Source organism: Bos indicus x Bos taurus, chromosome 3 (genome assembly GCF_003369695.1).
Source record: "Bos indicus x Bos taurus breed Angus x Brahman F1 hybrid chromosome 3, Bos_hybrid_MaternalHap_v2.0, whole genome shotgun sequence".
In the NCBI taxonomy this organism is placed as follows: Eukaryota; Metazoa; Chordata; class Mammalia; order Artiodactyla; family Bovidae; genus Bos; species Bos indicus x Bos taurus.
In genome coordinates this window covers 112070749-112086721 of record NC_040078.1, presented here as the reverse complement: position 1 = coordinate 112086721, position 15973 = coordinate 112070749, and the positions used below count along the sequence as shown (strand labels likewise).

Below are 15973 nucleotides of genomic sequence, written 5' to 3'. Positions count from 1 at the left end.
TCATGTGTTATGAAATGTTCTTCAACTCTTTATTTTTTTCTTCAACTATTTAAAAATGTGAGCACTCCCCTGGTGGTCCAGTGGTTCCAATACATGCTTCCAATACATGCTCCATGCTTCCAAAACAGGGAGTGTGGGTTTGATCGCTGGGTCAGGGAACTAGGATCCTATGTGCCATGTGGTATGGCCAGATTCAAAAAAAAAAAAATTAAAATAAAAAGAAGTGTAAAACCCACTTTTCCCTTGAAGACCACATGAAAACAAGCAGAGAGCTGAGCCTGGCCTGCAGGCTGTAGTTCGCTGACCTGTGCTATAGACACACACAGGTATCTGTGGTTCCGTAGACTTAGCACTTTCGCGTTGTCTTGTTTGAACTCTACCTGGAAGGCTTCTTCCCATTGTCTGTCTGGCCTCTTTTTGAGACTCACCCTGAAGTCTGGCTTTCCTTAAGTGTCTCCAACAACATGAATTGCTCCTTCATCCACTCCCAGAACCTTTCATCAGGCCTCGATTATAGCTCTTCTCTTACGGCACAGAAGTGACAGACTCGTGTCTGCTCCTCTCTTTAACCTGCTCTGTTTGACAGCAGAGACTGGTCTGGTCATGTGGGTCTTTTGGGTAATATCAAAAGGGACACATTTCTCAAAAATGAAATACAACTGCCCACCTTCCGACAGTCAGCTCCAGGCAGCACCAGCCTAGAACTCAGACCCTCTGCTACCACATGGTTTTGGTCAGAATTGTTTGTGGCCATGAACAGCCCTAAATTCTAATGGGACTGAGACAAGAAGGAAATGCGCTGTGTTGTAGGTTCTATTCAGCTGCTCAGTCATGTCCGACTCTTTGCGACCCCAAACTGCAGCACACCAGGCCTCCCTGTCCATCACCAACTCCCAGAGTTCACACAAACTCATGTCCATTGAGTCGGTGACGCCATCCAGCCATCTCATCCTCTGTCATCCCCTTCTCCTCCTGCCCCCAATCCCTCCCAGCATCAGAGTCTTTTCCAATGAGTAACTCTTCGCATGAGGTAGCCAAAGTACTGGAGTTTCAGCTTTAGCATTAGTCCTTCCAATGAACACCCAGGACTGATCTCCTTTAGAATGGACTGGTTGGACCTCCTTGCAGTCCAAGGGACTCTCAAGAGTCTTCTCCAACACCACAGTTCAAAAGCATCAATTCTTCAGTTACATTTATTTATTTTAATTTTCTTGTTTGTTTCTCTGGGACAAAACCTCCACTGATAACAGGAGTTGGGAATTACTGGCTCTGAAGTGCCCTCCCTCCCTTGAGATTCCAAGGCCATAAAGTGGAGCACGGGTGAAGCTGGTCACGTGTGAATGACTCCCTAGGCGCATTCTCCTCTGCCCTGTCCTGTGACCCGGAGCTGGACCTCTGTGGACAGCTGGAGAACAAGGAAGCCTGCCAGTCCAACTGGCCCACCTCCTAGGGCACACAGCAGAACAGGGCAGGCCCTCTGTTCCCTTGTTCCTGGTTTCCTGTTGGGTTGGCAGATGGGAAGCACAGCAGATGTGCTGGAGAGAAGGGCAAGATCTGGTTAGTGATTCCTGGGGTCCCCTCCTGCATGGTTATAGATTCCCAGCACCCCTCCTGCCCTAGAGGTTGGCAGGGGTCAGCCTCCTCAGTTCTGCCAGGCAGCCCCTCTTCAATGGCTCCAGCTCCTGCTCCCCCTTCCCTGGCCCTTCCCCTAGTGTGGTAAAGGCCTCTCAGCTGCTTATTCCCTGGGACCTCATCATTGCTCTGGGTTCCTTTAATCTCACCCTCCTCTTTGTAGTTGGACCCGTCACTAAACCTTCTTCAGGTACAGCCACGCAGGAAGTATGCTCCTGTCTCCTCCTAGACCCCTGACCGAAACCTACCTCTGCTATTCTCTGGGACTGAATTTACAAGCAGCAAAACTTAGAATGTTCTTTAGTGGTTCCAAAGTTTTTGTCCCTTTAGAGCAGTGGTTCTCAACTGGGGGTGATTTTGTGCTCGGGGGACACTTGGCAGAGTCTAGAGACTTTATGGTTGTCATAACTGTGTGTGTGTGTGTGTGTGTGTGTGTGTGTGTGTGTGCGCGTTTGTGTATATACGCACACGTGTGGGTGCTGCTGGCATCTAGCATCTTGTGGGTAGAGGCCAGGGATGCTATACTGCCTGCAGTGCCTGAGGCAGCCCCTACCGGAGGGAATTATGCCGGCTACAGCGTCCACAGTGCAGAGGCTGAGAAACCCTGCTTTATAAAGTTGTCAGTTAAGTCTCCAAATGATTGCTGTGGACCCTTGCACTATGTACTCACAGTCTGGAAAACACTAGAGAAAGCTCCCAGGGGAGAACCATGTATTAACACAAGTGGTACACACCACAGTCTATTCACATGCCAGATCCAGATGAGCTTGGCTGGCGTTCAGACCTGGGCACCAACACTCTGTGGCTGAGACCTAGAGCCACCACGGGACCCTCTCTGCAGCTCTCAGTACTCATCTGTAAGATGGGCTAATAGTACCTGCTTCACACAGCTGCTGTTAAAACTGAATGAACTAATATCTATGAATGCCAAGTCCTTGAAACACTGGTACACTGGTGCACACCAGCGTGCAAATCCTGTTCTGGGCTGTGCTGTGGGAGTATAAGGGAGGACAGAGAGAGGACAAGAAAGAGCCTACTTTTGAGAAGTTTGTAACTAACACCATTTTTCAGATTGTGGGTTGTTCCTTGCTACAGACTTGTGAAATCGATTTAAAAGTTGCAACTAATACTAAAAATTGGAAAAGAAATTTTCAGGGTGCATCATACTTACTAAGGGTAAATAGCACTTGGTGACATTTTCCTTTTAGGTCTACAGACATATATGTGTGTCCAGGTTGTAATGGAAAAAATGTATTTTTTTAATGGTGGGATGAGATTAACAAAACAAAGTTTAAAAGCTACCAGTCAAATAAGAAAAGTGAGGCAACCATAGCCCCAAAGGAGAAGGCCTTGTGATTTTGCAGAAAACCTCACATAGGCCTGTGAATGAATTTGAGCTTCATCACTGATATGCTAAAAAACAGAGACATCACTTTGCCGACAAAGGTCTGCATAGTCAAAGCTATGGTTTTTTCAATAGTCATGTATGGATGAGGGAGTTGGACCATCATGAAGGCTGAGTGCCCAAGAACTGATGCTTTTGAACTGTGGTGCTGGAGAAGACTCTTGAGAGTCCCTTAAACAGCAAGGAGATCAAGCCAGTCAACCCTAAAGGAAGTCAACCCTGAATATTCATTGGAAGGACTGATGCTGAAGCTGAAGCTCCAATACTTTGGCCACCTGATGTGAAGGGCTGACTCATTGCAAAAGACCCTGATGCTGGGGAAGACTGAGGGCAGGAAGAGAAGGGGATGACAGAGGATGAGATGGTTGGATGGCATCATTGACTCAATGGCCATGAGTTTGAGTAGGCTCCAGGAGTTGGTGAAGGACAGGGAAGCCTGGCATGCTGCGGGCCATGGGGTCACAGAAAGTCAGACACGACTGAGCGACTGAACAACAACAATTCATAGTCTGTGTAATCTGTGTGTGTTTGGTGATGTACACAAGCTCTCTGAGCCTCAGCTTCCTTTTGAGATACGGGAATTAAAAAACATATCCACGACTGTGCTGAGGGGAGGATTAAACCTCATACAGGGCCTGGTGCAGGCCTGGTGCATGGCAGGCGCGCAATGGATGTGTGATCCTGACCTTCTCGAGACTTCCTGATTGGTGTTCTCGTTGCCTGTTGTCTGGCAGCAAACCCTAATCTATGACCACAGCACATGGGCCCTCAGAAACTTGACTTATATAAGAAACACCTGTAACCTCTTTAATCAGATGAAACAATGACGTTCATTTCTGCTTCTCTGTTTTGGAAAACATGCCAGGAAGAGCCAAAGAGGTGCTTCACTCCCACAAAGGCCCAACCTCAGGTGCAGAAAAAAAAAATGTCTTGAAGAAAGTCCTCGGAGCCAGGGTTTGTGAAGCTTGTCAAAGTTGGTTTCCTGTTCATTTTTTAAAAATAATTTCAAGGGAGTCCTGCTACCCAAGGCTAAGGATGAAGCTGTGCATAAAAGATTCAGTTTCTAGAGCTCATGTTTCTGCTCCCAATGCTGCTTTTATCCCAGTTCCCAGCCGGAAAGCCTGGCCCTGGGGGCCCCCGTCCTGCCGGTGCCACGTCTGGGGGGGGGGGGGGCAGGGTGCTCAGTGTTCAGGCCGAAGCCTCAGAGCCTCCGAGGTGGGCATGGAAAGACAGGCTGCCCTGCTCCTCCCCAGGAGTTGGGGCCCTCTCCTAACGGTGGTGTGGCCTTCATCACAGCACCCTCTTCCGTCAGGCCTGTGTCCTATGCACGCTGATTGATACACGTACTCTCTCATTCCCAATACAGCCCACTCTTTATTCCCCAGGGCCTCTCACAGGGCCTCTGCTTAATAGGTGGGCAATACAAATTCACCCTGAATCTATCAGAACCAACTTCCATTTGTAATTGGTCATTTTTGTTGTTTAGTCAGTACGTTGTGTCCGACTCTCTTGGGACCCCTTGGACTGTAGCCCACCAGGCTCCTCTGTCCATGGGATTTCCCAGGCAAGAATACTGGAGTGGCTTGCCATTTCCCCCTTCGGGGGATCTTCCCTACCCAGGGATAGAACCTGCGACTCCTACACTGGCAGGCGGATTCCTTACCACTGAGCCACCAGTGTGCATGCATGCTAAGCTGTTTTAGTAGTATCCCACTCTTTGCGACCCTGTGGACTGTAGCCTTCCAGGTTTCTCTGTCCTTGAGATTATCCAGGCAAGAATACTGGAGTGGGTTGCCATGCCCTCCTCCAGGGGATCTTCCCGATCCAGGGATCAAACTCGAGTCTGGGAAGCCCATAACTGGTGAGAGCAATGGGTTAATGAGCAAGTTTGAAACCAATCCTTACTGTTTGTCTCCATGGATAAATTCTCTGTACTTGGGACAAACTCAAGGTTGAAAAGGAAGGTTGTCATCTACACCTACCATCCACCGGACTTTGGGATCTCCTCCAGGTGTGGAGGACTCCCCACCTTAGGATTAATGCACTTCTTTTCATGGGCAGCTCTCCTCTTGGAGTTAGGAAATTCATCATGGATGGAGCAGAAATCTGCTCACCTGCAGTTTCCACCTGCCATTTTGGGTCTGATGTCTTGCCCCCAGAGAGCTCTTCCCAGATTTGCGCATCTAAGCTGGAGAGCTCCCTAAAGTCTCACCTGTCGTTTGTCAAACATTTGTGTTCCACACGAAATGAATGAGAGGTCAGACATGGGCAGCTCTCCTACTTTACTCTAGCTAAACTCTGCCAGTAGGAGGGTGGGCTCTGGATTTGAGGGGCAGACGCTCAGATAGCCTTGGGAAACTGGCTTAATTTCTCTGAGCCTCAGCTCCCTTGTCCATCAAATGGAGATGGTGACAGTCTTTGCTTCACAGGGTAATGACAAAGATTAAGTGAGACGATGCTGAAGCGCCAAGCACAGTGCCCGGCTCTCAGGAGGCCCCTGGTATATACTATTAAGATTCCACTGGTCTGAAGAGGGGCAGCTCAGGGCACACAATTCTACACAATTCAAGAAATGTCCTCCCTTGGGCAACAGACCACAGTGGCAGATGCAGAGATGCTGAAACGCAGACCTCTGGGTCTGCAAATAAGAGCAGGACAACAGTGGCAAGTACACCCAGTCTGAGGACATCTCTGCCGCCCGGCCCTACCTACCTTGGTACTGGGCGCTGAAGCCACGCTGGCGGTGGTTGCCATCCGATGTGAAGTGCAGCCGTAGCCAGTTCTTGCTGCTGATGACGGGGGCTGGGAGGCTGGCTCCAGTGAACCTGTGGGGACAGGAAGTAGGGGAGGGGGATGTGAGGGACCACAGCTGGTTGAGACTGGGCACCCGGGAGTCTCTCCACTGCCCACGTGTGCTGGGGCCTCTGCCCCAGCAGAAGGGAGGGCCACGCTGCCCCAGCCGCCCTCCAGCAAGGAGCCTGGGACCTGGGTGTCTTGAGCTGGCTCCTCCTGGGGTTCTTTCCACTGCTGAGAGGCTGAGCACATCTGCTTTGTTGCTTAGTCATGTCTGACTCTTTGAGACCCCATGGACTGTAGCCCACCAGGCCCCTCTGTCCTTGGGATTTCCCAGGCAAGAATACTGGAGCAGGTAACCATTCCCTTCTTCAGGGGATTTTCCCAAGCCAGGGATCAAATCCGATCTCCTGCATTGCAGGCAGATTCTTTACCACCTGAGCCACCAGGGAGATGCTGAGAGGAGGGGGCCATGCTTCAGGGCAGGAGCAGAGGACTCTTTCTCCCAGTGAGGTCTGGCCACCCTGGAGAGAGACCCAGCCCTGCAAGCAGAGGCCCACTGCCCCTCTGCCCAGCAGATGCCCACACACCTACCTCCAGCAGAGCTCCAGATGCCCCACAAAGATCCAGCCCCGGACAGAGGACCAGCCCCAGCTCTCTAACAGAGGTTCAGCCCCTGCCCCCACCATTCCCCCCGCACTCAGGGGCAGAGGTTCAGCCACCCCAAGCAAGCCCCTCGGGGCCTCAGAGAAGTCAGGAGAAAGGGCTCAGGCAGCCACTGTGTGCAGCACGCCCTTCCCAGGTGTGAGGGCCCATTTCGGGGTCACTCACTAAGCCCTGGGTCTCCTCTGCCTCCCGCTCCATCCCTGCTGCCTCCACAAGAGGGCTGGCCCCTACCCCTCACTACCCTTCCTGCTTCTAGGCTGCCTCTCCTCCCTTAACTTAGCCTCCTCCGAGTTCTAGCCAGTCTGGCTCAGTGGGTCAACACCAGCATATGCCCCCCTGCCGCCAGTCACTGCCCTAGCCTTCTGCCCAGCTGCATCCTGGGCCAGCTTTTACATCAATCAGATCTTTCCTCCTAGAGTTGCTCAGAGCTCAAGAACCTCTGTGGCTCCCCAGTGTCCACACAAGACTGGCCTTCCAAACTTCCTATCCTGTCTCCTTCTTGAAAGGGCCTCTGCTCACCACGGGAGGGTCCTCTCCCCTCGCCACACTCAGGCTAAGCCCCCAATGCCCCTCCTCTTTCTGCTCATCCCCCCCGCCACCCTGCACCCTGGGAGCACCCTCTTCTCTCCTGGACCCCACAGCCTCCAGCAGCCAAGAACCAGTATCTTCCTGCTCCTCCTCTCTGTGTCTGAATCAGGGACCAAACCTCCTGACGCGTCCCCTTTGGTACCATCCATCCTGCCCTGCCCGGACACCCTGATCACACCTAAGCATTCCAAGCTTTCTCCTTTCCCATGTCTTTGCTCTTTCATTATTATTATTTATTTGGCTGTGTTGAGTCTCAGCTGCAGCATGCAAGACCTTCATTGAGTCATAAGGGAACTTTCCTTGTGGCATGTGTGGGTTTAGAGTTGCCCCGAGGCATGTGGGACCTTAGTTCCCTGACCAAGGAGGAACCCACGTCCCCTGCACTGGAAGGTGGATTCTTAACCACTGGACCAGCAGGGAATTCCCATGCATTTGCCTTTTCTGCCTGGAATATACCCACGAGTAACCCTCTCCCCTACACCCACCGTGTCACCCAAGATGATTTTGCTGCTGCTGCTGCTAAGTCGCTTCAGTCGTGTCCGACTCTGTGCGACCCCATAGATGGCAGCCCACCAGGCTCCCCCATCCCTGGAATTCTCTAGGCAAGAATACTGGAGTGGGTTGCCATTTCCTTCTCCAATTCATGAAAGTGAAAAGTCAAAGTGAAGTCGCTCAGTTGTATCCGACTCTTTGGGGCACCTGCAAATATCACGTCCCCACCCAGGAAGGGCTCTCCTACTCTCCTGGGTTCTGAAACCACACAGATTTGGGTTCAGATCCAGGCTTCACCACTTCCAATCAGTGTGATCAGTTACTCCATCTTTCTGAAGATGGAATGATAACACCAGCCTGGAGAGTCCATGGGAATAAGTGAGGGGACTTCCGCGTATAGGACCTAGCCCAGTATCAGGCACGTATTAACTCAATAAACATAATTCCCTTTTCCCTCCTCTGTGATGCCACAGCAAGTTGCTCAGATTTTAATTCATTTATCCAGGTGTGTGTCTCCCTAGGAAGATGCCTCCAAGAGGGCAGTGAAGATAGGTGGGTGGGTGGGTAGAGCAGAGGGGCGGGGAGCTGGGGCTCTGGAGGGATCGGCTGTATTATCTTATGAAAATTACTTACATTCTCTGTGACTTTATCTGTAAAATGAGGATAATAATCCCTCCCTGAAAGGGTTGCGAGGACTGAATGAGATAATACACAAAAAAGACTAGCACCGTCTCTAGCAAATAGAAAGCTCTCGGTAAGTGGCAGCTGCTGTTTATTCTCCATCATCTTTGTTCTTCATCTTTGTCCTGAGCACCTAACAAAATGCCTGACACGAGCAGGTGTGTCAGGATTCCCGCAGAAAACAGGTGGCTCAGTCATCTGAGATAATTCTGGGTGAATGAATGTGCTCTTCACCATCGGGGATGGGGCAGGATTCTGAGGCTGGTAACAAGAGTATGGCTAACCCCTCACAGACCTGGACAGAAATGGTGAGCCCTGAAGCTTAGAAAGGACCCAGATCTTTGGTCAGCTGGGACTACAGCCAGTTTGCACAGATTCCCACCAGGACGGAGCAAGGAATGAATACCCGGAATTCACTCTCCTGCCTCCCCTCCTCCCATCTACTGCTGATGCTTCTGTTGATCTAGCCCATTGGAAGCCAGAGGGCAAGGAAGAATACTGGTGTAGTCTGACAAGTAAGTCTTCCTAAGCATGAAACAGGGCAGAAAAGGGAGGGGAGGTGGTCTGGAGGCGTGAAAGGGAGAGAGCTCCAGCATAATGGGTCTCCATAAATGCGTATTAGACAAAGGAACTAACCAAGGAGCCTCTCACCCTGAAAAACTGAGTTTTTACTATAATGAAAATGCTGACACACACCAAACTCCAGGAATACCATCCATACTGCTATAGTAAGAGCTATAACAGAAACCAATTACTGTATATTTTACCAGATCCCATTTAAAATAGTTTATTACAGGCAGAGTCATTCAAGTTTTCTAAGGAGCCACAAAAAGTATTGTGGGTTTTTCTTCCCCAGGCCAAATTCAATTCTATCTCAATGACAAAGCTTGGAGGCTATTTACATAAGGAAGTAGAAATAGGGAGAATTTACCTGAATAATTCAGAACCAAAGGCTGTTTATTGCAAAATGGAATGAGGGGAGAGTGCTGGGGTCCCAAGAGCAGGATGAGAGTAATGATCTGGGTTGTAACTGGAATTTAGGAAGTCAGCGACTCTTCTCCAGCCCTGGGATCAACTTTAACCCCCAACTGTACAGACAGGAGGAGCCTGAAGGGACATCACCCTCTCCCACACCTTCACCTGCTCCCAGCAATCTTATACCTGTTCATTCCCAAGGCTTCAACTCGGGGCCCTGTGCATCTTTACTCTGTTTCTGCTTCTGTCTCCTAGGACATACATGCACATTTGAGAGTTTTCTTGGTATCCATCAGAGAATTAGGGACTTAAATGCTGGAATTATCACATTAAACTTTGCCATTGCGATGATGTCATGCCTTACTCAAAACTCTAATAAAAAACAACTACTAACACTTACAATATGAAAGATGCTCAAAAGCATTATGCTGAATGATAGAAGAGTATATACTGTGTGATCTGTTTCTATGAAACTTTGGAAAAGACGAATCAACAGTGAGAGAAAGCACATCAGTGCGTGCCTGAGTTGGAAGGAATACAGGGAACGTTCTGGGGTGCTGGAAATGGTCTTATATATAAGATGGTCTTGTCTTATATAATAAGACATGGTCTTATCTTATAATAATAAGGTGGTGGATATACGGCATGCACAAATTTGTCAAAGCCCCCAGAACTGTACATTTAAGATGGGTCATTTTTTAATTGCCTCCTGTGAAACCTGTCTGCAGGTCAAGAAGTAGCAGTTAGAACTGGACATGGAACAATGGATTGGTTCCAAATTGGCAAAGGAGTATGTCAAGGCTGAATATTGTCACCCTGCTTATTTAACTTATATGCAGAGTACATCATGAGAAATGCCAGGTTGGAGGATGAAGCACAAGCTGGAATCAAGATTGCTGGGAGAAATATCAATAACTCCAGATATGCAGATGACACCACCATCATGGCAGAAAGCGAAGAGAAACTAAAGAGCCTCTTGATGAAGGTGAAAGTGGACAGTGAAAAAGCTGACTTAAAACTCAACATTCAAAAAATGAAGATCATGGCATCCAGTCCCATCACTTCATGGCAAATAGATGGGGAAACAATGGAAATAGTGTCAGACTTTATTTTCTTGGGCTCCAAAATTACTGCAGATGGTGACTGCAGCCCTGAAATTAAAAGATGCTTGCTCCTTGGAAGACAGCATATTGAAAAGTAGAGATGTTACCATGCCAAGAAAGGTTCATATAGTCAAAGTTATGGTTTTTAGAGTAGTCATGTATGGATGTGAGAGTTGGACCATAAAGAAGGCTGAGCGTCAAAGAATTGATGTTTTTGAACTGTGGTGTTGGAGAAGACTCTTGAGAGTCCCTTGGACTGCAAGGAGATCAAACCAGTCAATCCTAAAGGAAATCAACCCTGAATATTCATTGGAAGGACTGATGCTGAAGCTGAAACTCCAATATTTGACCACCTGATGAGAAGAGCCAACTCATTAGAAAAGACCCTGATACTGGGAAAGATTGAAGGCAGGAGAGGAAGGGGACAACAGAGGATGAGATGGTTGGATGGCATCATTGACTCAATGGACATGGGTTTGAGCAACCTCCAGGAGATGGTGCTGGACAGGGGTAGCTTGGTGTGCTGCAGTCCATGGGGTTGTAAAGAGTCAGACATGACTGAGCGACTGGACAAGAATTTTTAATATAAATTACACATTTTTTGTTCTTCGATAACCAACTTGTGTCCAACCTGTCACAAACCCATGGATTGCAGCATGCCAGGCTTCCCTATGCATGTATTAAATTATGCATTAATAGAGTTAATTAGGGCTTCCCTGGTGGCTCAGATGGTAAAGAAGCTGCCTGCCAATGCAGGAGGTATAAAAGACGTGGGTTCTTTCCCTGGGTCAGGAAGATCCCCTGGAGAAAGAAATGGCTACCCACTCCAGTATTCTTGCCTGGAGAATTCCATGGACAGAGGATCCTTGTGGGCTACAGTCCATGGGGTCACAAAGGGTTGTACATGACTGAGCGACTCACACTTTCGCTGTCAGAGTTAATTAAAATCAAATCTTCAGTGGCTTTAATTCTTACAGCCAAAGGCTTCACCAGAGTCTCCAAGTCTTAAAAAAGCCAGCGTGTCTTCAGCTCTCCTTTCCTTGTTCCTTATTCCTTATAAAAGCCAGTGTGTCTCCTCTTTTCCTTATTGTTTATGCTCTAGCCACAAGGGTCTCCAGGCTGCTCAAAACTGGCCACACCCACTCCTGCCTCAGGGCCTTTGCCCGTTGTAGTTTCTCTGCCTGCTGACTGGCTCTTCTCCCAGACTGCCATCTGGTTCACCCTCTCACTTCCTCAAAGTCTTGTATCAAATGTCACCTTCCCAGTGAAGTCTTCTTGGCCTGCCTTCCTTCTCTGAGTACATCACACAGACAGATGTAGACACACACACACACACACACACACACACACACACACACATAGACACACACATAGACACACACACACATGGACACACACACAGACACACACACATAGACACACACACACACATAGACACACACACACACATAGACACACACACACGGACACACACACACATAGACACACACACACACATAGACACACACACACACACATAGACACACACACACATCACTGTGCACTCAAACAGAAGACCTTATATGCACTGCTTTTTTTGTGCCTCTCTGCCTTTGTACAGGCGGCACAGTGGTAAAGAACCCACCTGCCAATGCAGGAGATGTGGGCTTGATCCCTGGGCCAGGAGGATCCTCTGGAGAAGGAAATGGTAACCCATTCAAGTATTCTTGCCTGGAGATTCGGGACAGAGGAGCCTGATGGGCTATAGTCCATGGCATGGCAAAGAGTTGGACACAACTGAGTATACATGCACGTACCCAAGCCTTTGCACCTGCTGCTGTCTATGCCCCTTCCCGTTGCACCACCTGGCTGCACAGAGACGTTAAGAAACTTGCACAAGTTCACACAGCTAGTAAGCAGCAGAAGTGGGATTCAAACTCATCTCAGATAGAGCCTCTGTACTCAGGGAAGGCAGTGGAACTGTTGAAGCTGAATTCCATTCTGTTCCTTTACTTTCCCTCCCTCGTCCCCCCAGGATCCTCTTTAATTTTGCTCCCTGTTAGAATCATAATTAAAGGAGAGAACACACAAAGAGAGATTCCCCCCTTCAAATCTTTCTGTCCACATTAACTTCACTATGGGGGGCTTGGGGAATTCCAAGTTCACCCAGTAAATTGCTACCATAGTACAACATAAAATGTATTGAAGCAATTATGCTCAACTCTTTTTTTCTTTTTGGTAAATTGACTTCCGTTAAATGGGGCTTCATTAATGGAATCTGGCTTGGGGAGAATTAAAAAAAAAATCACTCCCTCTAATGCATGTAGTTGATTATGGAAAAAGTGGCTTTGAGTTCCTCAGCAGAAAGCTCTAAGTTGTGCTTCTGGTAATAGAGCTCAGAGCAAACTGCCTGGAAAGCATTTCTTAAGAAGCTTCTCATACAGTCCGCATGTGGGGTGCTGAGAGACACGCCCCACAAGATGACAACAGTAATCTGCAAGGAATTGCTGCCTAATTTTAAACTGAGAGGGAGGAAGATGAGGAGGTCTTGGTTTAAATCTCAGCATCCCTGAACATGGACAGCTTCAGGGGAACATTCACTCATTCATTCACTCACAAGCACGTACTGTGCACAAGGCTCCGTGCTTGCCGGAGGGCACCTCTTCCACCGCGGCTCCCTAGATACAGAAGTTCCTGCAAAGCCAGTTATCTACAAGGTTTGGCTTCACCATCTCCTTCTCCGTGCAGCCTCTGTTCCTCGGTCAATAGTCTCTGGCTTCTGTGCTCCCAGCGCACCTTCTGTGGGCTTTATCTCTTACCCAAGCTATGTGTACAGCCTGGATCTGATTCAGGCTTGAAGAATCTTTCCAGGCCCTGCATAAACCACCCTTCTATTGCTCAGGCTGAGCAGGGAGAATGTGACATATGGGATGTGCTCGCCACCGCACTCCCAAGCCCTCTACCCTTCCCACTTGCTGTCTGCTCCCCTCCCTGGGGGATGGTGAGAACACCATGATGCAACCAGGGAAACCCTTGTGGGAACGTCCTGGCAGCAGCAAAGGGCACCAAGGCCCTTGTTGGAGGCTGCTTCCCACTCCCCGGCCCGAGCTCCCTCTCACCCTTGAAGCAGGCCTTTATTGACTCAGCCCTGACATCCAGTCTCATCACAAATGATTTCCATATTGGTTTTCCTTTAGGCAAAAGCCTAGGACTCTTGCTGTACTGAGAAAAAAAACCTTTTCCCAAGACAAATCCACGAAGTTACTAATTTTCCAGGAACTGGGTGAATGCCTGGGGTGAGTACAAGTCCTTTTGGCTGCTGGAGTCCCCCAGCTTCTATACTTATCTTTGGACAGAGGCTGCTTGGCTTCCCCAGGCTCCGGGTCCCAGCAGCGCCTGTCCCACCGCGGGTGCCCAGGCAGTTCTGAGATGCCCGAGCTACCCCTATGAAGGTTCAACTCCTGCCTCCCTAACTATATGTTTGGGGGTCATTTACTGTGCTCTGAACAAATCAAAGCTTCCCCTCCCCCATCACTCCTGCTCCTCAGGGTTTCCTCTTCCGGTGGTCCACACCACTCTCCCAGCCACCACACCCTGGCACCATCCCAACTCCTTCCACACCTTCGCTCCCGTGGCCAACTGTGGCCACGTCTTCTCCCCCTTGTGACTGCATCATTCCTCACCCTCACTACAGAGACAGCCTTCTGACGGGTCCTCTGCCTCCATCCATCTTCCATACTCTGTGAGGGCATCTGCTCAAGTCACTGCCTCACGGGAAAGCCAAGGTCCACCGGCTCCAGGACAACGGTCAGTCGCTCAGTTGTGTCCGACTCTTTGCAATTCCATGGACCTGCTAGGCTCCTCTGTCCATAGAATTCTCCAGGCAAGAGTACTGAAGTGGGTTGCCATGCCTTCTCCAGGGGGCCTTCCTAACCTAGGGATCAAACCTGCGTCTTCTGCCTTGTGGGCAGATTCTTTACTGTTTGAGCCACCAGGGAAGCCTGGCTCCAGGAGCCTAATCTTTTTTATGTCTTCCTTCTCCCTTTTGTGACACCAACTTGGAGCTCCAGACACTTTCCAGTCTCCATGTCTTTGCATATGCTGTTCCCTCTGCCTAGAATGCTGTTCCCTGCTGCCCCATCTGACTACCTGGGAAAATATCACTGATCTCATAAACCTAACCAAATGCCTCCTTTGCTCTCCTCCCCCTCTCCCTGCCCCCATGGGAGCAGCAGTGCCCTGCGCATTTCCCTCTGCACCTGGGACATGCCCCACTGTTGTTCTGAGCACAGCAAATAGTAATCATCTTCTGACTCGATGACCACCTCGCTTACTCAAAGGCGAGCTCCACAAGCACCAGAGCAGAATTTTCTGTCTCCATGTGTTTAGCAGCGCAGCAGAGTGCCTAGCATACAGAGCAAATCGGTCCCCGAGAACCGGGTTGATAAGCTACACTGAGCGGTCTCTTTTGTCAGTAGAGTTTCACTGGGTCACAAGTGCGCTCATTCATTTACATATTGTCTGCTTTCATGTTACAAAGGCAGTGCTGAGTTGTTGTGACAGCAACTAGAACCCACAATGCTAAAAATATTTATCTTGCCCTTTACAGAGTTTATGGACATTGACTGTTGAAGCCTTGCAAATGATGCAGTTGGTTTGTAAAAAATAATTTCTAAGTGCATGCTAAGTCACTTCAGTCATGTCCAATTCTCTGCGACCCTGTGGACTGCAGCCCATCAGGCTCCTCTGTCCATGGGATTCTCCAGGCAAGAACACTGGAGTGGGTTGTCATGCCCTCCTCCAGGGGATCTTCCCGACCCAAGGATCAAACCCACGTCTCCTGTGTCTCCTGCACTGGCAGTTGGATTCTTTACCACTAGTGCCACCTGGGAAGTGGGGAATAATAAAAGCATACATTCATGGCTTAAACATTTCATTACAATATAAATATACTTGAAGGTACTTTTTTTTTTTTTTTTTTGGTGAGTCCATGCCACGCCAGAGCAAGGTCTTTCCTTTGACCATAGGTTTCTTCTCTGCATTGTCTATCTTATATAAACCCCACCCATAAGGCATCGCTCACTGGTTTCAATTTTGCCACCGCTCATCCAGTCTACACATATTTATAGGGCATCTGCGATGTGCCAGGCATTGTGCTAAGCACTGGGAATGCAGCAGCGGGCAAGACAGGCCTGGTCCCCACCCTGATGGAATCAGTTCAGCGGCATGCTGTTCTCTCCCTCATTCACACCTAATATTTAGGAAGCAGTTCTTTTCAGAGCATCTCCTTCATGGAACTATGCCAAAGCATTCAATTTAGTTTCTAGAGGCGCAACTCTACTTCCTTTCACACTCATATTTCATCAGTTTATGTGATGTTTAATTTAAGTCACATAATTAAAATAACAAGTATGACTGGCACCAAGAAAGCTGGCAACGAACCTATCCGATTCTCAGAAAATCCCAGGCTCAGCTGGTGGGAGCGGCGGGTGCACAGGCGTTGGAGGTGGGGGTGGGAGACGGCCCACAGGCAGCGGGTGCTGAGAGCGCCGTGGGGCCTCGAGCAGGAAGGTCTATCAAGCCTGAGAGTGCCAGCAACTCCAGGAGCTGCTTGGAGGGAGAGGGTACAGGCACTTTTATGGCACAAGTTTTGTGAATG

General features: G+C 49.2%; 1 protein-coding gene across 4 annotated transcripts in view; it reads right to left on the bottom strand.

Annotated features, from left to right (window-relative positions):
• CSMD2 (CUB and Sushi multiple domains 2) overlaps nucleotides 1–15973 on the bottom strand; it is a 689612-nt gene that overhangs the window by 339117 nt on the left and 334522 nt on the right. For all 4 annotated transcript variants that reach the window (XM_027537925.1, XM_027537922.1, XM_027537923.1 and 1 more), the window contains exon 6: nucleotides 5750–5862. In XM_027537925.1, the coding sequence (XP_027393726.1) occupies nucleotides 5750–5862 (113 nt within the window). The remainder of the gene's footprint in view (nucleotides 1–5749; nucleotides 5863–15973) is intronic.